The sequence below is a fragment of the Bombus impatiens genome, unplaced genomic scaffold (genome assembly GCF_000188095.3).
Source record: "Bombus impatiens unplaced genomic scaffold, BIMP_2.2 scf_0296, whole genome shotgun sequence".
Classification (NCBI taxonomy): Eukaryota; Metazoa; Arthropoda; class Insecta; order Hymenoptera; family Apidae; genus Bombus; species Bombus impatiens.
In genome coordinates, this window is record NT_176715.1 from 43,996 (window position 1) to 71,722 (window position 27,727).

A 27,727-nucleotide genomic window follows, 5' to 3' on the forward strand; every position below is an offset into this window, starting at 1 on the left:
TACTTTCGCGAACCTCATAAGACGCTATGTAGATACAAAGTCCTTAAGTACCAATCCCGTATACGTTGACAGATTTTCTTTTAATATTCACTATACATTCCTTAGAACTTGTTTCTTCGTTTAATCACAATCCAGGTTTCAGAACTTAAGATTAACGTGTGTTGTTTGTTTGTTAGCAGTTTAGAGCGTAAACGTTCGAATATTTTCGTAAGCGGCTGTATATAAGTGTACATGGATGAAGCATAAATCCTCCACAGCTGTCTAGCTCAACGCGTCAGCTACCTCTGCTGTGCTCGTTTCCCTGGTCCTTCTTTCCCTAATGGCAAGAGGTAACCGTCCAGGACAGTGCGTCATCGGACTGTCGACCTGGTACGATACAGCTTCTGGCTGTGTGGTCCGCGGTATCGTAGGGATAACATCGCACGGTGCTATTTGCTGGTATACTGGTCATGTGCTATTTGCCGAATGTGATTCTCCAGAAATCAGTGGCATTGGAAGAGACGAGGCGGTAGCAGTTCCACCCTTGCGAAACCAGCCCACGAGTCTCCTTTCTGACCTGCGACTAGTTATCAAAGTACTCTTCGTTTACACAGATGCTAGGTAAGCTAGGTAAGATAGAACTTCGATGGGAACCAGATCTCCTTCATATGCACCTTCTCGATCGCGTAGTTCGCTTTTTACGCCTCATACGAGCCCAGATTCAGTAGAATTGGGTCTCCAGTCGCAGCTCTTAAAGGACTTCGATTACACTAAGCTCCACTAGGTCAATATTGCTCCTGGCAGCAGCTAAATAGTGTGATAATGCGAGTGACAGTGCGAGTATGCGACGTTGTAATCTTCATCGATATCGAGGATCTCCGCCGCTGTTAGAACTGCGATTATTGTAATAAACGTATTTAAAAATCACCGAAACCGAGAACGTCAGTTTTCTGAATAATTGATGGTTAATTTTCTTTTTACATACAAGTGACATGGATTTAATTCGACCGAATAAGTTGTTGCGAATTCTCAACTAATCAGTCAGGTTGCTGATCGGTTAATATCGCGAATCTTGAACCAGATTAACGCTCAAGGTGAAGGTAAATTAAAGATGTTGAGTAGTCGTATGTTTAGGTTATTTATTTGCACTGTTTAGTATACACGAAGAGAATCACTAGCACGTTAAGATACAGAATAGTGTTATGTTTTAGTCGATACGGATTAGTATAACAAGAAGAGTATGACGCTCTGATGAATGTTGCAAGACTTTGTTCATACCGCTTTCTCAAGAAGCTTCGTCTTACTTTTATATTATTTTCCTTATATATTACTTCTCCGTCCCCGGTTTTCCTTCTTACCACGGGTTTTATGGGATGGGAATCTATTACTTCAAATCTTATAATTCTGTACTCTCGTGGGCGCTTATCCTCTGGTATTGTTGATTGATACCAGTTGTTTACTTTAGACCTGACCGATCGGGCACTTAGGGCACTTATTAATTAGCCTCTTGATGAGTTTCGCATGTAAAGTTTACAATTTGGAAGGTAGGAAATTTGGACTTTTCCAGAAAAGACTGATGTGCTGTTTCAGTCATAAACGGACGGCCACTTCAAATCCCGAACATAAGTAAACTTTACAAAAAGAAAAAAAAATGAAAAAGAAAGAAAGAAAATGGAGATATTAGAGAACAATTCAATCGTAAAGAGGAACGATCAACGTTTCATAAACGAAACACGCGGTACTGGTGCGTTGCTAGAAATAACAAATGTTTGCTTTCTCTGTGTTTTATTTTCGTTGCTATCGCTCCTGCGTTTATTTCCTGGTGAAACAGTTCTAACGAACCGGAGATGATAGGTTCTCGAGAGTGCTTAACTTTTCAGTTTTAAAACATTAACCAACATCTCGAGGGAGTCGTATGTGCAAAGCCCATGAAAGTGCATTATGATCAGCCTTCGTTAATGGTTTCCCATCGATCCTAGTATTGTACATACACCATATAGCTATGCACAGCACGTTAATTTTGTTTGCACTTAATGTAATTTTGTCCATGTTAAACTCACCTATATACATCTAAATAAAGCGATGACAATCACTCGATATTATCGCTTCTGATATAATCAGTATAATTGTAGTTGTATTTATGATCTGCCCATCGATTTCCATCCATTGGATCGAGTGATAAGTTTGTTTATTCTTCAAAAATTATTTATAAAAGGGAAAGATACACGTATCGGAATATTTTCACGAAAAACTACGCCTGCGTGACTTAACTTCGGCCCGACAGACATTGGCATCTAAACGAATTATTACAATTAATTATAATTACGTTCAACGACACGATAAGTTGTATAAAGTTACCATGGAAGAACATTTATAAGCATGTAAATTGACACACTGATGATCAACCAATGGTTGAACCAAATCACAGAAAACACTTATGAATTAAAAAAAGTTGTTTCTGCCGTATTCCAGTTTAGCGACAAAGTAACGCGTGAGCACCGAACTTTAAAGTCACTTGAAAACACATAACTATGAAGACACCGTTATTCGCTAATCCATCGTTGTACGGTCAAGACCCGACAATGGGCTGGACTCCGACCGATTCAAGCTCCGTTATGTGCATGGAATTGTAGTAGGGAGGCTTTCTTGAAGTTCCAAACGATACATAAAAGACATCAAAGACTAGAAAAATAATTCTGAGGGTTGTAACTTATCCGTTTTGCATATATCGGATGATTACGTTATGGGGCACTTGATCGGATAAACGAGACCAAGCTCCACCTGCATAGATCGGATAACTGGACCGCCAGACAGGCGCCATCGCCTGCATCCTGTTTATCACGGTTGCCAGAAGTACGGACAGCAGAGAGGGGTTTTGACGTAGCAAACAATAACAGAGGGAGAACAGACTAGTTCTTACCGAGGAGTCGGCGTCGATTGGCGTTAGCGTCGGTTGGTGACTCCACGCTTTCAAAACACGAAGCGAATCGCGCATATCAACAGCAAGTGCATAGGTAAACGCTTGTTGATTGCGAGGTGACAATAATTTTGTATAGTTTTGTCGAATTTTGAAATTCCGATATAAATAAGGAATCAGGTGAGACAACTGTTTAACACTGTTGTATCAATGTAATCTAAGAAATGATCGTTTTTTAAAGAATATGAAGTATTTTGTTATCCTGGAGTTATGACACGCGAAATCGATCACTCGTGTATTCTTTAAAGCGATAAATTCGAAGGCAGTGACTACGTCATTTTAGTTTTACGATTATTTGTTCTTTTCTTAAATAGCTCTTTTGATGTATTTAGGCAGTGATGGCGTGCCGGTACAGCTGAAAGAAGCTTTGCTATAGAAAATGAGTCAAGTAAGACATATTATATGTTTGATACTTTTGCATCGGTTTACATCGTTATAATATCTTAAATCAATTAATAACGAGTATTTTATAAAGGGACAGCGGTAATAGTATGCTGTTTCCTGCTACAAGGAAAGTTCCTAAAAAGCAGGCATTCCGTAATGACCAATATGAAACTAGGGGTACAGCTTGCAGCGGTATCCTCGTAGCAGATGGATGTGAGCTGCTGAAGCACAATAAAAGAATGACCTATTTAGTAAATGTATGGGCAAGAAGTCTGAAAGAGGTAAGACATGGAGCAGAAGGTTCAACAACCTGTTCTTTGGAGAACAATGTAAAGAAAGCGGAATTGAGAGTTGAACGTTGTTGAGCACAGCAGAAGTTTCTACTTATTCGGACATTTTTCCATTTCATATTCAACATTGAGAAATCAACAATAGTGTAAAATATTTGGCTCAAAAGAAACGAAATATCTGCTCTCATTACAAAATGTTATTAACAAATGTATAGTTTTAGAAATATTACGAAACATAACTTTCTCCGCATTGATAGATGAAAGAGACACGTCGGAAGTCAAAAGTAAAAAAGGCTATGTAGGAAAACTTGTACAAATGTTTTCTACATTCTTTAATAACAAACTAATGATTTAATTGCTAAAGAAAAATACTAAATTCAAACGCCAGTTTTACAGCGATCACTCCTAACAACACCCCCATATATATAGTATACGTATAATATAGTATACGTATAATATATAGTATAATGTATAGTAATCAGATAATACTATGCCATTCTTACAGCATTGGAAGCTGTTAAAAAACACTATAAAACAGCTGTCGTATTTAGCAACTCGCTAGCAACGATACTCGTAATAACTAGCAATAACTTTGTTATAAGAGACATACTCGAATTATACACGGATCTATCAGCAGCAAATTACTATAGCATGAATTCCAGTCCATCAAGGAATATCGAGTAACGAAGCTGCAGACAACGTAGTCAAAGAAGCGGTAAATATCCAACCTTCGACCACATCAACGTCACGTCAAGATTTTAAAAGAAGCATACAGCACACGTCAAACAAGCGTGGAAGCACAAGTGGAACGTTGAAAAATCGATTAGATCGAGCAACAGCCCGAACAATTTTCTTCATGACGTGATAGGAAGATCCTTCAATGGCAGAAACCGAATAATTCTAAACAGGATCCACATTGGCCATGTTGAGGCTGAGGTTGACCGATTGCAGAACGAGTGGATGAATTTGTAATAGAAAAGTATATTGAAATAATTAAAGGTATAAGTATAAGTTTATGTTGATTCAGATCCTCGCTCTCTTAGTGTTGCGATACAATGGAATCGATAGGGAGCACGTTCATATATTTATAGCGAAAGGGCATTACCAAAAATGTTAACCTTATAGCTTTAGCTAGAGGCTACAAGGAACATAAATAGACATCTGTTTACTAGTTCCTTTGTTCCTAGACCTTGCGACCCAAAACATAATGTATATTCAAGGGTATAATGTATATTTCTGCGTAACAGCAGTCTCCAAGTCACGGTATACATAAACAAAGACGTAGAGTTTTTCTTGAAGCAGTTACTTCAACAGGCCATACCAGACGCTCTTACAAATTCCTCCTCACCTGAAAGGGAATACCTTTGCCTCACTGAAACACATGTCAATGTTCTTTGACTCTTAAATACATATCGATCTTTCGTAAAAAAACAGAGACCTTACGAAATCAGGCTAAACTTCTCCAATCAGTAAAGGAACGTTTTGTACGAAGATTGTTAAGAACCTTCTCAAATTTATCCAAAGCAATAAATAGGTTCTACGATCTTATCTAAGTACTACCAATCGGCAGATCGATAATGGTCCAGATGTCGGTAGGACGTTGATCTTTTAAATAAAAAAAGGCATACTAAATTGAAGTGGATGGAGAAAGAAGAACGAGCCCTTGACAAATCGCCTTAACAACAGAACCTACACTGGCAATAGGATTATCATTATGGTCCTATCGCGTCATCGATCGCCGATCGAACGATTCTGTCGGTGATCGCCAGCGGAATTCGTTTTGGCCTGGAGCTGTTACAAAATTGTAATAAAAACTTATAATTATCCTTTTTCCCCGTTTCTCTTGAATGTGGCGTAACTGACTATTTTATGAATCTTTCGACCTCGGTGAGAGAACGCAGTGGATGACTAATTACATTCACCGTGTTACCGTGATAAATAGTTTTGCGGAATTAATGCGATAACCGAAGTACTGTCAAATTATTTCCAAACAATAGCGAAAAGATAACGCTGGTTTGGTTGCAATCGTATCATTGGTATGCAGACGCAGAATTCATGCGGCGCACTGTGTTGAAAATGAACTGAATATACCGGATTCTGAAATTTTCGTAATAGAATCCGTATAAAGGATGTAACTCACACGGGAGTTGATGGTGTCGGACGCGTAATTATTTAGGCGTTAATTGAAAGTGGAAATTATAACACGATTTACTTGTGCGCTTCTATTAAATCCAATAATATCGTATGTACGTAATGTTTTAAGCGAGTGGTATTTCATTTTCAAATATGAAGCGTAGTTCTTTATCGAATAAGACTCATCTGTATCTTTAATACAATTTGCAAAACATTAGTTTCCACTTTCATTCGCTGTTAAACAAAGGAAAAGTAAAATCCACGTTAAAACGTTCATTATTGATCGAATTGGCATTATCTGTAATAACAAATAATCTTTATAATGAATCTATTTCTGTATAAATATTTTGTCAAGCTTTACATATTATATTTATATGAATTATCATGGAAGACGCTTTTAGAATTTTCTTTTAGATTTATAAATTATGTCTCGCACTTAAATCATCATCGTAATTATCATCCACGCGTCGTATAGATATTTTAAAAGTTTGCACTGAAGGGCCAACGCGGGTTTCAGATGTACACACATCGTCACATGTATGTATTTCCGATGGAAAGTGGATTTCATGAGTACATAAGTGCACAACAGCTTCGAAATCGTTCAACGTTTCATCGATAATATCAATTATTTATAACAGATACACACAATTAAAATTATAATTCTGTAAATTTATATATGTATGTACTCGAATAATTAAAATTGCATACAAGTTACATATGTATGTAGAAATGTTAAATTATTAGTTTGTAGGTAACAGTATGATTTATACAATATCGTTTGCACTCATACGAAATCGAATATAATACCTCGTTTCACGTTTTCGTTACTCGCTACTTCTTCGACACGACACAACGATCTTCGCACGGCAACGATAAATTCAACTCTGACTCTTTCAACTCTCGTTACAATGTTTTCCGTGCTCACTTTTTTCCCAAACACATCTTGGTAACGCTCACAACACTTTTACAACGTCAATATATCTCGACGACGCTAATAAACAATTACTCCTCACGCCACGTCCTTCCCCGATGTCACACTATTCCCCATGTATATAAATTATAGCTTTCATAATTCAGTCGATAACAAAGTTTCAAAAGGAAATCATGTCTTCAAGGTGAACCGACAGATGACGCGTTAGGTCACCAATATGTTATATATATGTGCATACCATATATACCATAGAACGCTGTATCACATGTCATACACATAATTATTACGATATCAATAGTACTTTGTGTGTTAAAGCCATTCAGTTTAATTAGAGATATTAACTCCTACAGCAAAAACAATTTCAATCATCTCGACAGTACCCAATTTTAATTTTCGATGTAATTAGGAGGCGTGGTACAATATTGTCGCGTTAAGTTTGAGCTTTAGAAAAACATTTCATATGCGCCAATGTGCATTCACGTATTCCAAATGTTATTTATTTTAGCGTAAGAGAAAAGATCGAGATAAAATAACAATATTACCTTCAACCTGTTATAATCCTTTTTTTGCGTTTCGAATTTCTATTTGCGTTTTACATCTTTTAATCATTTTTGTCTTGATACAATTTGTTAATATAATTTTGGATCTAAAATTAATTTAAAGTTAGAATTTTGTAGCTTTTTAATTTCGATATTATTGAACTATCTTTTTTTACGATTAAACCGCTCACCTCCTTACTGATAAATTACATTTATAGTATTGATCTTTCCATCGATCACCGAATATTATATAATGTGATAGAAAGGATATAACAGGAGAGAAAATATAACATGTATAAATAATAAAGTATTATATACGATAGAACTTTATTTACCCTAACTTTTCGGAGAACAAGCGGTTTATATAATCGGAAGAATCGTATAACAGAAGCCTTCCGGTTTCGCCTATTGCCTATTTTACTTTTCGTTCGCATAACAAGGGCTGACGTGCAGCTAAGTGAATTGAACCAGAGACAGTTCAGTTAATCGATCATCGATAAAAATTTCGTTGTAACAAACAAACTCCGGAAAAACGTAGTTCTACCGTAACGTAAAATAGAAAAAAGTCGGCAAGTTACGACAAAACAGTCGATCGATACGAAGCATTAAGTTTTCTTCTTTTCGTGCTAGTCAAATAAACAAATACCGCGTTCGAGATTCAAGCGACGAGGTGTTTTGCCGATGCAACTACCGAATCCAAATCGCGCGAATGCTCGTGAAAAATTCAAAGGCGGATTCGTAAATTGACAGATTCGAGTTTTAACCTTCGCGCAGTCATACAGGCAGTGCGACAAACGAACGGGGTATCCAGAATAACTTGCTTGAAAAACGCCAGCGGCGACGCCTGAAACCTTTGAATGGGGATCGGTGATCCAGCTATTGTTGCTAACCCCATGTCGCGTGCCGGCTGTGTGCCCAAATTCCACACCCTTCTCGTATTTCCCTACGTTCATTGTCCGTTATGGTAATTTTGCTGCAACTCCCGTTGCAAGGCTGTAACTGAAGCACATCGTGCAAAAATGATGTCGATGAATACGATTTTTAGCTGTTATTATCGCAGCTTGAGCTACCGTGAAAACACTGTGGCAGTCGGCATGAATGTACAATCAGCCATGAAAATCTACGTACATCTATCGAATTTTACGTATCTGACTTACCAAGAAACTGCTTTCCAAGTCAACAGCTACATCATTAAAGATGCGAGAATCAAAATTGTCATCGTCACTATCTATATTTTCCTCGCAAAGATAATTCATTTTTCTTCTCGACATAATTCAAATAAAATGGGTTTCCAATAAAATAGGTTCAGATCCGACTGTCATTACCGATCGCTTGTAACTGGCCGAGGAGTATTATTTTTTATTTGTAAACAGTTACCGACAACGACCGAAAAATACATTTGGGGTGGAGCACAACACATCGGTGGTGCTAGAGAGGCGGACTCGGGGCGTTAAGGGTTAATTAATCGATAATTTGTTGGCTGTTAGTTACGCAGCAAATTGGAACAGTTTCGTGTACTTCTATAGGCAGCGCGGAAGATTTATTTCCTTTGGGAAACTTGGAGTCTGTTTATGCCGTGTTCTATTAGTTAGAAGCGATTGCATGCCGTTGGGCATTTTTAAGTTTCATCTTGCATCTTTGAATTTAGCGCAGTAGTAAAGTGGACGTTCGATGGAGTTGATATCGCGATGGTCGCGGGATCCAGGATTTTACTTTTGATGAGATGCGAATGTGTAGCAGTGGCTTATCCTGCGTTTGATTATTTGTATCTGTTCTTTTCCTGTGAAGGTTATTCAAATCGCAAAAATCGGTTTCAGCGGTAAGAAAGTAGCTGGACATTATTGATGTTTGCTAAAAATATTTAGGTATTAAGATATCGATATAACGTTAAGCTTACTTTCTTATGGCTTCGTGTATCAGGTATATGTAATTTCCGTAACGTTGTATTTTACATGTTTTTACGTCTTTTTATTTAACGAAGGCGTAAACGAATAAATTGTGTTACACTTTAGCTATATATGTCTCGAGTCTTGTTAATTCTTGAATGTCTTTTGTCGATATTAATTCGCATAGATAAATATTTGACACAGAGATAAAGTAGAAGTAAATATTACAATTAATATAAAATTATAAATTTGTATTTAATTACGACGTTTCTGCTTATAAAAATTGCGATATTTTGCGGAAAATGTAAGTACTTTTATACTGTATACAATTAAGCAATTTCAGTATGATTATTGAATTAGAAATTAATTATGCTTTCATCGATACGAATTTTATCATGCTTCCGTATATTCCTTCTGCATACCTATTTATTTATCGAGCTTGGTGTCCATATGCTTCATTGTATATGTCGATGCATAATAAATATCGCAATTACAATTCTAAGACATACTTTTATACAAATAACAAGATCCTACATATGTCTATTAATATTTTTGACTGATTTGTCAATCCCATTCACGATGGAGAAATGAAATTATCGTTTTATTGGGCAAAAAAGAAACAAACAGCGCCGATTTCCAAATATCCTTTCGTAATCTTTAAATAAGTACATAATTTTTCTGTACCGCCACGTTTTTAAACGCAAATATTTGATACAGGTAGAAAGTGTGTAAATTGAAATATCATTCCTGCTATGCAGCGTTAAGGGTATGGAAGCTGAGAGATGAAAAAATGGAAGCCACTAACGTGTTTTCATGCATTTTGTTTGCGTGAATAATATACGACGAATAGAATACATACGGCAACGTAAGCAGATCGTTTTGATTCGTTATCCTTAGCCACGATTTTTTTGATTCAACGAATATCAACGATGAACAAAATAGGGGATCGTTAAAAGCATCGCGACAAATACAAAAGCATCTCATGTAAATCCCGTAACAATTTACATAGTTTTCGAAGCGTAACAAATCCGGTAAAAGATACGTAAACCCATCACCGTAGTATTATAACACTACGACAATACGATAGTCTTATACTTCACTTTATATCCATTTTTAATATTCGAGCAATTTTACGTAGGAGGAAAATACGCGAACCTGTTAATTGCAAATTAGACGATGAAAATTCAGAAAAATCTGTTCGCGTTGTCTATAGTATCGCAATGCTTTATCGAAGGAACGTAATAATAAATAGACTGTGAATATTTATGCAGATTCGTATTTTTATCGAGATGATTAAAAAAATAGAATCTAGGTAGAACGTTCTTTTAGATAGAAAGTATTATAGTTTGGATATATTATACAAAAGTATAATATTCTGGATATTTTACATATTTTCGCTTATTACGTGCATTGTGCATTTTGGCACCTTCGCAAATGCATAAAAATTTGCAGTTTAATAATAAAGCAACTTGGGATTAATCGCTTAACACGTTCACTGCGTTCCGCATTCGAGTCGGCGCATAATTTTAGATTAGACTTGAATGTACAACGTGAACAAAAATCCTGCGATTATGAAAAAGTATTGCATAATAATTCATATTAAATATACATGTCGACTGTTGACGCCGCAATGACATATCTCAAAAATCACGATTTTAAGGAAAACGAGTTTGTATCGTTCGAATCGTTATGATTTTGTAAAAGCGCCGCGTTAAAGTGCCAAATTGGTATAAAATTGGTATCGAGGTAACCCAAGGAAAAGAACATTACAATGTTCTTCTTAACTCGATAAATTCACGAGTATCCTCCATTCTGTGATACTCTTAATGCGAGATTTATTTAACATCATGTAATTATCGTTGGAAAAATATCAGCACAACGATATCCTAATAACGCAAGATGCGATATTTAAAATTTTGATAAACCTGACGCTGTTGTTGCAATGACGCAACCGAGATATGTTACCGATGAGCCAAACCAATAGGAGCAATCATAGAAACGCAATAGCAAATTAAGCCTGCTCGTGTAATAATTTAGGAGCTCGTTTACACGACTCGACTGCTAAAATGGTATCAACGATAACCAATTTTTCCGTACAAGCGACTCAAAAGCAACGAATTTCTAGCTATGTTGCAGCGAATGATCGATACGTATAGTTCCAAAATATAAAAACAGGATGAAAATCGTATAGAAATTATTCGCTAGCATAGCGTCGTGCGGAAAACGACAATCAGATCGTCAGAGGTCGCGTTAACGCAGTTATATCGAAAATTTGGAACACCCAGTATTGTCGAAAAGCCATTACGGATCTTGGGGTCTTGTTGGAGACGCGCGTGCATGTGTAGCCTGTAATGGCAGATGGCGTGGGGCCTGTGTGTCGAGCAGCTGCAGCTGAGAAAGAGAGCAGACACTGGAGGAAGAAAAAAGAAGGGGAAAAAGAGGGGCTAAAGGCCGTGGAACGTATATACATACTTGCTACTCGTGTCGCGAGGACCACCCCAACCCCCATGATCCAGCGGAAAGAAAGCCCCCATACGTAGCTTTTACTCACGGGAAAACCCTACGGAAAGGAACCTGTCGGTAGCAGCACTCGCGTCACCACCTTAATGGTGACCTCATCCTTGAAAAGATCACCGGAAAGCGGAAATGAGTCGTCCCATTACGTCCAAAGAAATAAGTAGATTGGGGTTAGGTTCGTGCATTTTTGAGAAATCGAAGATTCCAAAGATTTACGCCATGCGTCTAACACGAGGCGAAACGAAATACTTTTGTATCGTAAAATATTATTTCGCAATTGTTATTTCGCTAATTGTCATCAAGATAGCTATTATCGTTTGTAAGATTAGATATTGTGACGTTACTACTGCTATTTTTAAAGTTAAGTAATTTTTTAAGTCTCGTCCGTATATTCTTTTTTAGTTTATCATTCGGATTGCACGAAACGCGTTACAGTAGTTTTATTTCGACGTATCAGCGACTATCGTAGGCCATAAATTGTACGCGAAAGTTGTAGCTTTCTCCCTTTCTGTACTGGAAACCAAAATGACGAAAGTAACGTGAAATTTAATATACTTATTCATGGTGAAAAATGATCAACAGAGGTAGCGAAAGATGTGATTTAGTAATGCTATTAAGCATCAGTAATGGTATATCTACGGACGCACAGCTGATAAAACAATTCTTTATTAACGGGATTCACGAGTATCAGCAGCAGTAGCAACAACACTAGTGACAACAGCTGCAGAACTCTCGTCGATCGACGAGAGAGCAGCTGTTCCCTTTTGCCGTTCCCGAATCACGATTCGAGTTCTGGTTCAAGTTCTGCTTTTCCTGTCATACGCGTATACTCGTTTCGGCTAGGTTTCTCAAAATTCTCAAAATAAATGAATCAGTCGAACGTTAGTTGAAGTTCGAGTCGTACACAACCGTGTAATATATCGAAATCAGCATTCAATTTTAATGCTCGTAAATCTTGTATTATAATTATGTATATAGCGTAAATGTATGTATATAAATGATTAAAACGAATTTCAATAAAGGTATACGCAGATTGCGGATACTTATGCAAATTTACACTTTCATGAACAGCGAGAGAAGCGGAAAGCTTAAGGGCGATACGTTTCACTCGTCAAATATTATAACGAGTACTATACCTGCTTCGGATATTTGTATTTCATTTGCAGCTTTTAATTTTCTACAGATGCATAAACATCCGCAGTCCATTCGTACGATCGCTTTCAACGTCAAGGTAAGAGCAAACGAAAAATTCAGTAAAAATTCGTTAAACGGATAACTTTTTGATGCTGCAAATACACAAACGGAATACGCAAGTTTCAGTTAGATTATGTTACTCCGTCTTCTTACTTGTTTATTTAAGGTCGCAACTAAAAATTTGATTTAGAGTTTATAGATACGATCGAAACCGTAAAGGAATTATAATAAATTAAATTTACTTTTCACCGATCACCAGGCTATATGTATCCCAATTAATAGAAATGCTTATTTACGATAAGAGGTGAATCATGGAAACCGAATTCAGATGTAAGATAATAGCCTTGATAGGACATCTAGGTCGCCTTCTTTATATGCACGTAATGAGAATCAGTCTGGCTAGGGTATGTACGTTTCATCGAGAACGAGGTGTCGTCACCGATATTCTTCCCCTCGCACGCAAGTGGTACGCGATTATACAATATAGGAGGATGATCGCAAAGAGAACGCGTGTACGCGTGCACATCGTGTGTCGATTGGAACGCGTTTGGACGGCCAGAGGAGGGACAAAGGTTGATTTAGCCCCTGTATCGAAGTCGCATTGTACTCGTCGTCTGATTCTCGTCTCGATGCCAGCTGTTCCTATTTCCCTTCTCTCTTTCTCGTCCTAGCTTTTCTCCCCCTGAACGAAGCTTTCCTCGGAGCTTTCCTTTGTCGAGCATCATCCACGTTCGTGCCAGTCGATCCGTACCGAAATTAATCAAAAGGGAACGATCGCGAGCACGTGGACAACCCCTAGTGCTTGCTACTCAAACGAAACGCAGACGCCTCTCTCCGATCAAAATATTAAATAGCGCGACCAACCCTCGAGGGCACCGGCTCCCCAGCAATAAGAGGTGGTGGGGTTCTTGCTTATGAAGGGGGATTTGGGGTACCGACGTACGGCCACGTGCCAGCCATGGGAATATAATGCCGCAACGGCCACGTGCCCACCACATAACGGGTGTGTACTGAGAAAACGACCACTGGTTGCTTTCAACCGCACAGATGTGTTGTCTATGCGTAGCGCTCCCTTTCGTTTTCGCCATACATCCCTAGCGCCCGACTCTTTCGTTTCAACTTCTCCCGCGGAAGCTTTTTCGTCGAACAACCAGCTTTCGCCCGCAACTTCGCTCGCATGCACTACTGATACACGCAACAATTTTTAAGCAGATGATTTCTTAGGAATTAAATATCTACGTATTTTTTATGTACTAAGAGTCGTAGCAGGAAATATTGGATTATACAAATGTTGGATTTCGAAATAAACACGACGTAAACCATGGTTGCTTCGCCTCTACCAAACATGGGAGTCCATAGAATTCAGATGTCAGGCCATTTCACAGCTTCTACGAAGCGTAATCCATTTTCTTTCCCGGATATTAATTAAGCTGTACAGCAGAGAAAAACCCGTCAGAATCCATTCGCTAGCTTTTACGCGATGCGAGCGCAAACGGACAGACAAAGATCCTAAAAATTAGTTTTTTGGATTCCACAGCGTATGACCTGTTTCCGGATGACTGCTTTGTTTCTTTTTATTCGATGTACAAGCACAATTCTTCCACTGTTTTACTAAACGTATAGATTGTATAATATTCACGTATTTTTAATAACGCGACATACGTTTTATTTATTTAATAAGTACCTAATGATAATTTACTAGCAATTTTTTTCTCTTTGTCGTTTTTTGCTACTATATTTTACAATTTTCTTTGCCACGTAATAATCGGCGTTGTTCACTCTGTTCCTATTAATTATTTCGCACGTTCTTTGCCGTTTATCACGTTCACTGTGTGCCTTATTGGAGCCAGGACGCATATTCAAAGTCACGAACGTTCAAAAATACACGCTAAGAATAATTTATATAACACACGTGATAATATTTAATATAAAAGTAGATTTTATACGCGACTGTCGTGGTCGTAGTGACAAAATTTGAACTCAATTTGGAAATACAAGTATGTATAGAATTTGCAAGTATTTATTACAAGGTAAATTAAACAAAAATTAATATACAGTATGAACAGTTACCTGAAGCATATAACAATCGTTAAAAGTGGTCCTGCTATATACTACTAATTAACTAGCACTAATTAAATAGCACTAATTAATGTCGTGAATGATCGTCTGTTTGAATACCTTCACAATTTCTGCAAAATACATAGTTGTACCAAATATCTTGCAACTTCTGTACACATTTTCAAAATCGTCGAGAATTTATGCGACAGTTGGGTATAATTACAACGCTAATGTAATTTCAAAATGTACGTAATATGTCTGTACTTGTTAGAATAAAATATGGGCAATGAAGATCCAATCAACGGTAATTCTAATAGGAATGGTTTCTTAAAATTATATTTAATTAAATAGTGTGCTTCAAGTGATCCTAAATAAATCAGCTGGATCGATTAGCAGTAAGGTTCCATTAGAGCGCTACGTTAGAGCGCTTTGAAAAATTGATTAACGCGGGAAATAAAATTTGACACAACCGCTAACGATTTAGAACAACTACGTTAAAATGTGCTGCAGTTAGGGGTTGAATAATGAAAAGAGGGAGAGCACACTACCTAGTCATCTGTTGAATAGGGCGGCAACAGGACCCAGGCTCCCTTTTTCTCATTGCGTTAACGAACTGCCGATAAATTATTTTCCTCGGTATATTAATCGAGCTGCCGAAGGGTAGATAATACGTTAATGCATCCGTTAAAATCTTTTTTGAGAAAGCATTACTAAAGTTTATGTTTTATAACATCTGCTTCTCTTTCCACGTGAATTTTCCCACGTTCCTGTTAAAACAACACGCAATACTTTTATTCAATTTCTCTTAGATTAAATATAATTATTTATAACCAGAAGAGAAATCTGTTCTACACGTATCTGTCAATTTATAATGAATTTAATTTAACAATTCGATTTTAACAAGGATCGTATACCGATTGAAGTTGTAAAAATACTTTTTAAGTTGTAAGTCATTAATTTTATTCGAACAAGTAGCTTAAATATTAAACTTTGAAGATATAAGATATGTTAAAACGTAATAAACGCAAATATGTCAATGTATAAATTATTAAACTAAATTAATTTGTGCCGATGATATTTTATGTATATCGGTCAGTTGTCTCTTGTGCACTGTAGAGCTTTCAACTTTTCATTTATAACGATATTTTATTTATAATTATAATATCGGAGGGGAAAATAAATTATTTGTGTTCAACAAATTGTATTTTAATGAATGTTGAAAATAATTAGATAAGACAATAGGAAATAATAAATATCAAATTCTTTAACAATTCTACAAACTTGAAAAGTAATCCAGTTCATTAAGAATTCCTCTAAATTTTTCGAGGTTGCGTGAATATGTGTCGAGAATATCCTTAATCACAAATGTTTGTATTTTTATCGTTACTACAAACGCGTAATTTCCTGGGTTACTCGTAATTTCATTTATTAAGTCACTTTGTCGTAAATTAATATGTATTTATGCATTCCACATAAACTATATAATTTCTACGTTATTTTTGCAGTGTTTATACTTATGGCTTACTTATAGCGTACTTATAGCTACTATCAGTACATTAATACATTAATAAGCACATACTAATTATTTTTGAATTTGTCATAGTCGGTTTGTAATGAGCTTTTTCTTATAATCATAAAGTATATAGCAAATATGTAAATAATGAAATTTTCAGCGAAATCGCGTAGCGCATTATATAAGTAAAGAGCTGTATCTTCATATACTTTAATAATAAAGTTACATTTATCTACAGTTGAGCGCAGATTTAAGTACTTTTACCGTTCAAGAAATTTAACGTTTCTTACATACAGACAGATTAAGATAGTACCAGCACTTCGTAATCTCTAAATGGGATTTCCCTGCCTTCATAAGGTACGTACAATACTCCGTGGGTTCTATGTACCTGGAAAGAAAAATCTAATGTTACAGAGACACAAGTAAGTTGCAGCGAAAAGCAAAGAAATACGTAAAACTTGGAAGAAGAAAATGTGAAATTGTAGAAAATCTTGTGCGATATATGGAAACTATCTCAGGACGGATTATATAATCCGATTATACAAGCAATAACAAATCAGGAAGAAAGAATACATTTTATTTTGTTCGAGGACGCCCGATTGCTCGATAAAACAAAGTTAGAAAATTTGTTGAGTATGTGTGCACTCGCAGTGTCGATCGGCTTAGTATTATTATCGAGTGATTACTTCAAGATCTTTATTCACTCGATCTATAGCTTTGACAACTGAAATCAATGAAATACTGCAAGAATACCTGTGCAACGAGTTAAAACAGTAATAAAATACTGGGTAATAAGTTCGTTCAATTTTATCCAGTAATATACCTTTATGGAAAAGAAAAGATGCAAACATCTAAGTTGTTTTATAAAACATTAGCTCTAGCGTAAGACGTTGCTTGGGGAATATAATTATTTATTTATTTATATAGATATTATTTAAGATGCCAAATCATCAGCCCTGTATATTGAAATAATAAAATAATTAACACAAATAAACGGTGCCACTAAACGTGACGGTAGGTCAAAATACCGCAGAGTGTCGATTATCCGACTTGACGTGGATCGAATCTACTTCGGACCGTCGAAAATTCGAATAATGCGTTAAAGTCCATGACTGTGGATAAGTCGTGCATTAAAATTGTGAAAAAAACATTTTGATAATGTAATATTGTACGTGTATTTAAGTTTGATTAATTATTTAATCAAGTGTAAGTTTGATTAGTCGTTTTAACAATACCTGACTGTTTCCGCTCTCGTACTCTGCGTTAAACCTTTGAAAAAATGAAGTTACGACAAAGTTCGAAGCACCTCGGATAATACGGAACTTTGGTTAAACGGGACTCGAATAACCAAGACTTCACTGTATATTAAACTAAAAGTCATCGATCATCCATGTTCGCCTGCGTGGAACCTGGAACCTATTACATATATCCTTGCTATGGTCCCACTATTTATGTGCCCATGGCCAAGTGTCGCATGCGCTTTTGAGTTAGTGCAGAAGCGGGGATAGAGATAAGATAGATAAGACGGAGCGAATAGATATTAATGTCACTTAAGGAAAAATAAATAGCGTATGTTCTAATCCTGCATCTCAATTATATCATGCCAATTTTGAAGTGAATCGGTTCGGTAGTTGAGGCGTGATCGAAGGACAAACATAAAACATTTCATTTTTATATACGTTAGTATATAATGAATGTAAAATGTAAAATATAAAATATAAAATGTATATAATTTTTATATACATTTGTAGAGAAATGAGATAAATAAGTTAATTAGAGAAATAGTATCTAGTACTCGACGCACATACTCTTCTAAGATAAACACGAACGAACTTATTACTCACCTAGTTGATACGGTGTTATTAGTTGGAGTTCATCGTGATTCATTACGTAAGAAGATAGTAAAACTTACTACTAGTGCAAAGTATTCGAATAAATTCAACTATTGTTACATGCACGATCGAAACCACAGGTATGTTATCTATTAATTATCGTGAAAGTTTCAGATGTAAAATATTTGAGGAAAGTATGTTTCGTGTCTTAGTTTGTGACAAATTACGAAAGACGGAATCTTCGAATCGCTTGGAGTCAAATGCGACTAAATTCCAATGCTTCTGCCGAAATCTTTATCGTGTTCCAACTAATCTCTGTTTTAACGTATAATCAGAAGAAAAGAATTTTCTACGATAGTTTACGATTTCTTATCGCGTCCAATCGGAGATATTTATATTTGATTTAGATTTTCTATCTCGACTTTTTTACCCATCGCTCGTTGTTCCTCCAAAACTTATTGACAAATAAAGTTGAAAATATGTTAACATATATATTACAAGTGCAGTCCGCAAGGTATACAAAGTCCGTTTCGCTCGGACAATCAGGATTACACCTGACTGGCAAAGTCCAACGAAATAGTCAAAAAGCACACAAATGGTCCGCTGTCATGTGAACGAAATTGTCCACCACTGGATGAGCAGACTCGATAATTGTTATTTCTTTGAGAACTTTGTCAGGTTTGAAATGGGCATTGTGGATGATGATAAATCCGTGTGGACAGCTCCGCGCTAAGTTGTTCCTGTTTTATTCGTTTCAATTGTACCATACTTTCTGAAACGAAGTATCGGTATGGGGTTAGGAATATAAAAGTCTTGCCAGCTCCTTCATCGATGGCGTCGACGCGACGCGACGCGATGCGACGAACGGTGCACGCGACCACTTGTGGTTGGAAATTATTATCGCGTGTGCTTTTCCGTGCGTTGGGGTTCCCCTGGCATCGGTGAAACTGTTGCCAGCCGGCTCACACTGGCCGAAGACTTTTATATGCCTAACCTCGTATCGATGCTTTGCTGCCTATACGTCAACATACGTGAATATTTTCAACTTCATTAGTTAATAATTAATTGTTAGGGAATAACGAGTGACGGCTAGAATCTCGTAATTGTTTGGTCGATGTTACCACAAGCTGTATTGAAATGTATACGAAAAAGTGAACTTACTTTTCCCACGCATGGTATACCATTTTGAAAAGCACGGCCTACGTAAAGCATTTCTCCTTCCACCGTATTTCCAGATTCGACCGCGTGTGGTGGAACGTAACCGTTACTCGCGTGGACCCAGTGGAATTCGGCAGGCATCAAAATCTATTACGAGAATAAGTATCTTACAACCATCTGCATAGTTTCATCGTTTAGAAGTACGCTGTTTAGAGAGATCGATAAAGGGGCATGATCGTCACCCTTCTAATCTTTAATTCTTAATTCTTCACACTCAGACAAATGGCCTTAAACGAGACGCTAGCATAATCGAATCGGCAGAAATTGATTTCGATAAATGTGATCCAGCGTATCACGTAGTAAATAAGGGGCACCTAACGTAGCACCACTTGCAAGTAAGTGGCTGCTTATTTATGCAAGCAAGTATATTCGAAGAGCGAAACGAATGTCACCAATCGATACCGAATGGCGATGAATATACCGCGGATGTTTCTGCTATTTTATACGTTTCTCCGTTTCATCTACTAAATATCACGATAAATGCTCTCCTTTAAATATTTTATACATTTTTGCATATTATCTGCACTCTGCTTATTTGCAAATAAGTCACGTATTATGTACCTATCTGTAAAGTTTAACCAACATCGGTGTGTCATACTTGAGCGATGTTTCATGCAAGTAAGCGTTTAATAAGTATTTAATATTAGGCATGAATATTCTACTCAAACTCAATTAATAAACGGATATGCAAGCGGATAGAAGTCCGTCGTTCAAAATAGAAATAATATCGTTTAAATATCGTTTTACCTCAAAATCATGCTTCATGTGTTCACTGCCGTTGTGACAGACATAGGCAACGCCATGTTCTGGCTTCACCTTCGCAGGAAGCATATCACCATGATGCAAGGCACGTCCAACAACAAGATTCAAGCCATCCAAGTCCTTGCCGACACAGATCATTCCCGGTACGAAGTAGCGAGCACCCGTGAATCTAACCCATTTATATCCTGCAGAAGTAGTCGGTATCAGTGAACCTGAACATGGAAACTATCTCTATAGATAGAAATCAGGTTGTTAGCAACGACATTCTCGATCGAATATCTCACAGGTCGCGAACTTTGTTGGTTAAATCAGTCTTGTGAATCACGTTGAATTTATCTATTGCCAATTCCAGAGTACAAATTCCAGTAATCAATGGTTATTGATTCGTTAATTCAGCGCAGTAGTAAAGTAGATGTTCGATGGTGTTGTTGGTGCTGCGATATTCACAGGGTTCAGGATTCTCTTTTCGATAGGGTTCGAATGTGTAATGTTATAGTGACCAGTGCCGATTCTGCTTCTTCGTGTCTGTTCCTTTTTGCCAAGGTCGTAGCAAGGTTTATTTCGTGTATGTTTCTTCTGGATTTATTTATTTAAGAAGGTGTTGCGAACAAAGGCATTCGAACCGAAAATCATCCACGATATCGCTAAGTCTCAGCGTTAAGTGGGATCGTCTCCTACGCTCATTATATGCTGCAGGTGATTATTCGCACTGTATACTAGTTTTTTTCAAGTATGTATGAGATTACAGTGAATACCAGGTTGTCCCAGAAGCTTCTTTCATTTTACGAGGAAATAAGAGATGCGCGGCATCTCTTGTTTTATATTATTTTATCGGATCATGTATGATCCATTTTGTAACGATAGATCAAAATGGAAAAAATCTTTTGAGAGAACCTAATGTCTTGTAACTTGTATATGCGTGATTCTGCAGAAGTGGAAATTATTTCGCAGCGATGTTGCCCGCACACTTTTTCATTTAATTTACGAATGACATATGACAAGCTTCAGGTATGACACAGGACACGCTAATATTGCTAGAATTTGTGGTCAGACAAATAAATAGCTGTCTGTGATTTCATCTGTACATTTTTAGAAACTCTTTACAAGGACTGAGAAGGTATCCGGGAAGCTGATAGTCCAATAAAAGTCTCATGTAACATATTTGAAACAAACACGTTTGAAACCTTTTACTTGAAGAAGCAGATATTTTCTCTCGTTTTTTATCACGAAGCATTAGTTGGGAGATAATTATTCTTCTCAAGGATTATCACTATTCAATTCTGATATTAAAAAGAAAGCTAAATGCCACTGTTACATTTACGTTACGACAAATAAAGCTCAGTAAAAATAATAAACCTGGAATGTAATACGAACCGTGAGGTTGAAAAGTTGGTGGAATGGAATGTGTGACTGTTCTACAAGGATGCGTAAATTTAGATTTCCCAAAATGCCTGTTAAAACCTGTTAAAGTAAATATCATTCTTTCAGAAATTACTTCATGGAGGTGTAAAAGTGGCGACAAATATTGCAAATCTTATTTATCAATAAAACGAAGTCGATCGAAGTAAAAGTAAACGATATGAATAATAAATATAACCACTATAAAATATATACAAAAAAAGGAAGAAAAGTTAGTACATAACTTCAAATTCATTCACCGATCATGGGTTGCAGAGTAAAGTTTGCAACTGTGACGTAGCAGAGGACCGAGAATTTCATGTGCAAGAGATAATCTCTGGATTAATTCGTAATTTTCCTATCAAGTTACTATCTTTCTCTGTCATACAAATACGATAAAATTTAACGTTTTCAGCCGTTTGCAGTCAGAAGCGTTGCTCTGTAACTGCATAGCTATTTAAACCGGCAGGTCCGACAAACGACATCAATTTCTAACTGAAACCAACGTCCTTAGGTTTGTATTAACATAGCGAGGAGGATCGAGGAAGATAGGCGTTTCAGAAATTGCTCGGGCTTATCAGTCTGGATAAAAAAGAGATATCTCGAGTGATATGTGACGCTCGATGACTGAGATGTGCAACTGCATTCGATCGTACATAAAACGATATATCCTGACGTTTCCATGAGATAACGATGAAACTTTTTTATTTCTGATTTCTTTAAAATTAAACTTCCACTGACGTGACTGACTTTGTAAGATGTTTTTAATTAAAATGAGACTAAACGTAATATAGTTTAAATCGCATTTACGTATATATATCGGACTGGACATCGGACTTAACAGGAGAAAAGGTCCAGCCACACTGGACATAGGACCGCAAAGGGTTTAGGGTGCTAAAAAGTGAATACTGCAAAAAATTCCCACTTCTGTAGAATCACTCGTATATATTTTCAGATTGGGTTCAAACTTTGCCAATATAAGCTTGGCAAAAACGTGTGTTCATATAGTGTTCAAAGTGTTTCATATAGCATAAACAGTGTACACGTAGGAGTTTTCTAATGTATATTAAGTGTGCAAATATCTTTGCGAGAAACTGTAAGTATGCGTGTAAAGGGAATGACGTACAGGGTGATTGTTAAATCTTGATTCGAGATCCGTTTTCGAAGCATTTTGCAGAATCTACTTATCGAATAAAATAAATCGTTTTCTCGGTATGAGTTACGTTTGTCAGAATACAAACTTTTGTGCCAATTGTAAGGTTAAAAACTTTATCATTACGATAAAAAAGGCATATATAGCGATAAATTTAATCGAGAGATAGATGACGAATCGGTTAAGCGACGAGTCGATCGTTTAACCAGAAAGTCGATACGAATTTGTTAACATTATATAGATGCTGAGATTAGAAAGATACAAACGGCTTTACATACAAGGCGATCCGTAATTCATGGAAAAAACACGGAGATTCTATGGTTGTAAATAAGACGAAAATCAAGAATAACAAAATTGCAATGGAAGCGCTTGGTTTTTGAGAAAATCGAATTTGAAAATTTGTGAGGAAATAGGCAAATCTGAGCTGGACAGTTGAAAACGAAGGATCAGATGTTTACGCGTATGGTCCTGCAATGGAGAAAATAGAATTGGGCAAATTTTCAAATTTGAGTTTCTCAAAAATGTGACTTTAGACAAAATGATTTTATTCTACGCTCGAAAACGAAGTCTTCGATGCACTTTTGTTATGAATTGCGAATCATACTGCATATTCACAAAATTAAAGTAATTATCTGATTATGTGTGATGTATTTATCATAGCCATTTTATCACCTGTTATATCGTGCGCATGAAATGCATAGTATTCGTAAGATACACGACAAATGGGTATCGATCTAAATATATTACAAAAAATAAAATTATATTTCAAACAGTTACTTACCACGGCCTTGCATCTTGACTTTGGTAACAAAACTCCCGTAAAACACAGAATTTTTTTGAATCGCGCGAACGCTTACGGTTGCGAAGAGACACTTTGCAATACGTTTAACGTTATGGGTGTGAACGCAATCTCATCCTCTTTTAAACGGAACTATCTTATCGTAAATGAGATACGAGCAGTATTTATGATATAAACACCGATCAACGATTATGTTTCCAAGAATTATTTTAAGGAAATGTTTTTATAGATATTTTGTTTTTTGGTCTTTTAAATTACTAAAAAAAATTTTGTCTGAGAAAAGAAAAGAAAGTAAAAACTGAAAAGGTCTTTTAATATATTTTTCAGTAGAAATGCGTGAAGCTTTTACTAGAATTACGTGGAGTTTTTTCGTTCATATAAATTTGCCAATGTGATGTTATATCGGTAAAATTTGTTTACTACGATTGAAGTATTAACTTTGAATTGCTTCGTGTAAATATTTTATGCTGCAGTTAATTTTATTTTATTTTATAAAAAATAAAATTTATAGCAGTACGTGAGTACATCGCGGTGGTACTGGGTTCGCTTTTTAAAATATTGCGTTATATTCGTTATTAATTAATATTAGCGTGTCCTCTCATGTTTTGTACGGAAAACTCAAGTGTGTCGAATCGCGTCCCTTTTAAAACCATTCAATTTGTACCTGCAACATTTTCTAATATTACTAAAAATAAGCGAGATGTTCCAGGTGATAAAGTTATGTGGGCCATCCTTAGATGAAACCCATACGTAAGAAGTTTCCAATACTTTGGGGAGAGTCTTCTTCTTTATTTACTTTCTACTACTTACTTTACTTATAAAGTTACAGTTACTTGTAAAGTTACTACGTACTTTCTACTTTAGATACTTTCGTCACTGTATGTGAACTACAGAATGTGTGCTAATTGATCCAAAAGATATATCGTATCACATAATTACACGCTATGTAATAGCAGATATTTTCATAAATTTATAAAGACAAATGAAGGAATAGAATCTAAGCAGAAAGCTTTCCTTGTGCGTATTATCGCGTAATAGATGCTTTGAAATTTCCCATAAATGCATAAAAAGCCGCAGTCTAGTAATTATTATTGCCAAGTGGTTATACGTTTCATATCGGAGTCTAGAACCGATGTACAATACAGAGATCATCATATTGAGAAAGAAGGATAAACTTTCTCATCGATTGATCAGGAAGCGAGCAATTCGCTGTGTTTATCGATCAACTAGAGAAAAACGCACGTCACTTAAGTGTATCTTACGTACGTACAGCCATCTTCTACGAGTTCTCGTGTTACGTGCCCGTAAGTCATGTCCAAAGCCAACGTGAGCAAAGTACTTATATAGTACATATATTCAGTGTTCGAGTATTAACGTCAGGTGGAAACGAGTTCGAAGCTGCTTATTGCATAACGAGAAAAAATATAACTCTCGCATTTCTCCGTGGAAAGGAAGCATCGTAAATACGAGCATCCATGCTCGCTTGGGCTGCTTGCAAAACATCTGCGCAAAAGAGCATTTAATCGTTCAATCCGAGTGATATTTCTGTAACTGACAATGAGCGCTTGCCGAAGCAAGACAACTTACTTTTATCCACAAAGCACGTTACTTTCATCTTGCTATAAAATTCCTCTAATTAAAGCCAATAACGTTCGAGACAAGCTTTTAGTTACACGAATTTTAAGAACATTACGCCATGATATTGTTATAATAGAATTTACACATACGTGTACAGAGCTTCTCGTTATTGACACAGTGTAATACAGTGCTATTGTCACATAGGAGACACAAGAAATCACGAAAATGACAGATCATCGGTGATCTCCTCGCGTCGCAGTTCGAACGTTTCACAAAAAAGGTGAAGAAATTGAACTTTATATATGGTAATAGAATTTATTATGAGAATCCAATAGAGTGACGGTTCAAAGTGTTAGAACAGAAAGGCACGGAGCGCTGATTTGGCAGGGTTTCTATACCGAGGTTTTAGTCCCTCTGGAGGTGTTATTGTCGGGTGTATATCAGAGGTAGCTATTTCGTTACTATCTGGTTATTGTTTCGATAGCTGTGGCATGCAGGATGTTTAGTCTATCCTATTACTGCTTCTGAGCGTGTGACCTTCTTGAGCATGTGACACTATCAACCTAAATTTAAATCAATACGACACAGTGTATTTTAGAACTAAATCGCTAGCTCACAATATCATAGCCGGTGATACGAATAAATATTTTTGAGGAAGTTGAGAAGATTTTTGCAATGTACGATTTAGACATGCCTGAATCCCATTTGGAAGAGCATATTTACTTTCGTATTGGGAAACGTTACTACAGTAAAGAAGATGATCTACAAACAGAATTCAGTTACAGCGATTGCGCTTGTTTGGTTCATTTTTAGTTATAAGATGAAAATGTGTTAGTTTAGTGTGTCCAAGTCTGGCGAGAATAACTTGCTCTTTCCTATTAGAAGCAAGTGCTGGGTTTATATCAGATACATATATTGGTACGACGAGAACTATTCAAACAGTACATCTTCTTCAAATAATAATTTAAAATAGTAACTCCTTTATTTGAATTTATTTTTGCGTTTTGTGTCTAACGCGAATGTGATATTCAATCGGTATAAGAAATTGAACGAATGTGCAATAAAGCTCTGATCTACTGTTCAACAAAAATCCTATAACATTTTCGTTTACAATCCATTACGTCTTTATCTAAAATTAATTACATACCACATTTGTGTATTTAGCGTTAATACGATAGTCATAAAAAATGCTGTGTCCATAAATTGAACGAAGCGAATTTCTCGATATGAAACAGAACATTTAGTTTTAAAAAAACATCACTAACAATTATGTCGGATTTTATGTTATTATGAAACGAAGCAATAATTGCCGAAGCTAATAGTCAATGATAACAGTAAATGAGATTACGCAGGAGCCGTTCTATTCATTCAATGAGACGTATAATGGCGGAAAATTTTGGCTATTCGAAAGAAACGTCTCGTAGTTCGTGACTAATCGTTTGAAAATTATTCCGATCGATGATTCCGTTTAACGATAATCCAGATTAATTGCATAATCTGTAGCACTTCAACAGCCGACATCACGAGATAATTTTGCTTGCCTCTCCGTATGGAAATCGACATGATTAACGGAATAATACATACCTCATCCCTTAGAAAGTTAACGCGGTATAAAACTACTAAAAATGACCTCACTAACAGAAAGGATCTGTTCTTTCTTTCCTTTTTTCAAGTCTTACGATCGATAATTTCATCGGAATCGAGAATTTCATGGGTTGATAGATTTTATTCAACTTCTACCATCCGCCGATCCTTTCTCGTTTTTAACAAAAAATTAGAATATTTGAGATTTAAACGAACAAAAGCTATTATCTCGTTTTGGATTTCATTGTATTTTATTCCCTTGCAGAAAGAAAGAAAAACGGAAACCTGAAATTTATGGGGTATTTAATAGAAGCACAGAGACAGCGCGTATGTATGTATATGTATACGAAGCTGTTATAATTTTTACATACTAAGTACTGATCTACGAAAGATTTAAAAATTGAGTATTTTGCAAACGCACCTTAAACAGTTACATATACAGAATATTAAAAGCGTCGGGCAAAGGTATTTATCGAGAGGATTAAAAAATGCTTAATCAACACAGAATCTAAAAGCAACGCTTTCGGTACAAAATCCACGTTTGTTATTTATTTATTGTTCGATATGTGAGCGAGTCTCTTCACACGTTCGACACATTGAATGTATATGGTGGACAATATACGACTGACTAATTTCAAAGTCACACCATTCTGCAACGATGCATTATCTTTTGTTCCGCCTTAGCAATCGTCTCATGGATACATGGCAAAATAATCACGAAGCGTTCTGGAAAAAATAAAACTAACTAATTAACTAACTACACGATATACATTATGTGTATACTGTATCAATGAAATGAAATTGGTAGGCAGTGTATCTGAAAATGGTACCTTCAAGAGCTTCTTGTAGATGCTAAAGTATGTCAAAGTGTTCTTTATGCAAACACATATTTAACATCTTTAAATATTCAGCCATGATTGAAAACAGTTCCTTAATTGAATATTTTATATCTAATTTTCTACTCGATTATCCATTGAATGATCGGTTTATTGGAATAATTAT

General features: G+C 36.2%; 1 protein-coding gene across 2 annotated transcripts; it reads right to left on the reverse strand.

Annotated features, from left to right (window-relative positions):
* Positions 1-16,134: 16,134 nt before the first annotated feature.
* On the reverse strand, positions 16,135-23,710 carry LOC100742470. 2 transcript variants are annotated; one of them, XM_033320368.1, is made up of 5 exons: positions 23,546-23,666; positions 21,588-21,674; positions 20,199-20,398; positions 19,395-19,538; positions 16,135-16,789 (listed from the first exon to the last, which is right to left on the reverse strand). In XM_033320368.1, the coding sequence occupies exons 1-5, from the start codon at positions 23,556-23,558 to the stop codon at positions 16,703-16,705; spliced, it is 531 nt and encodes a 176-aa protein (XP_033176259.1). In that variant the 5' UTR covers positions 23,559-23,666; the 3' UTR covers positions 16,135-16,702. The 2 variants fall into 2 exon arrangements, with proteins under 2 accessions (XP_033176259.1, XP_003488930.1); XM_003488882.4 differs by lacking the exon at positions 21,588-21,674 and having other exon boundaries at positions 23,546-23,710.
* Between the last annotated feature and the right edge of the window lie 4,017 nt (positions 23,711-27,727).

What these genes read in the sequence shown, in the direction of transcription:
- LOC100742470 (XM_033320368.1), bottom strand. An exon ending in ACATGAAGCATGATTTTGAG is followed by an intron (nt 19,539 to 20,198) that starts GTAAAACGATAT and finishes TTCTCGTAATAG; the next exon opens with ATTTTGATGCCTGCCGAATT. An exon ending in GTATACCATGCGTGGGAAAA is followed by an intron (nt 16,790 to 19,394) that starts GTAAGTTCACTT and finishes TTTTCTTTCCAG; the next exon opens with GTACATAGAACCCACGGAGT.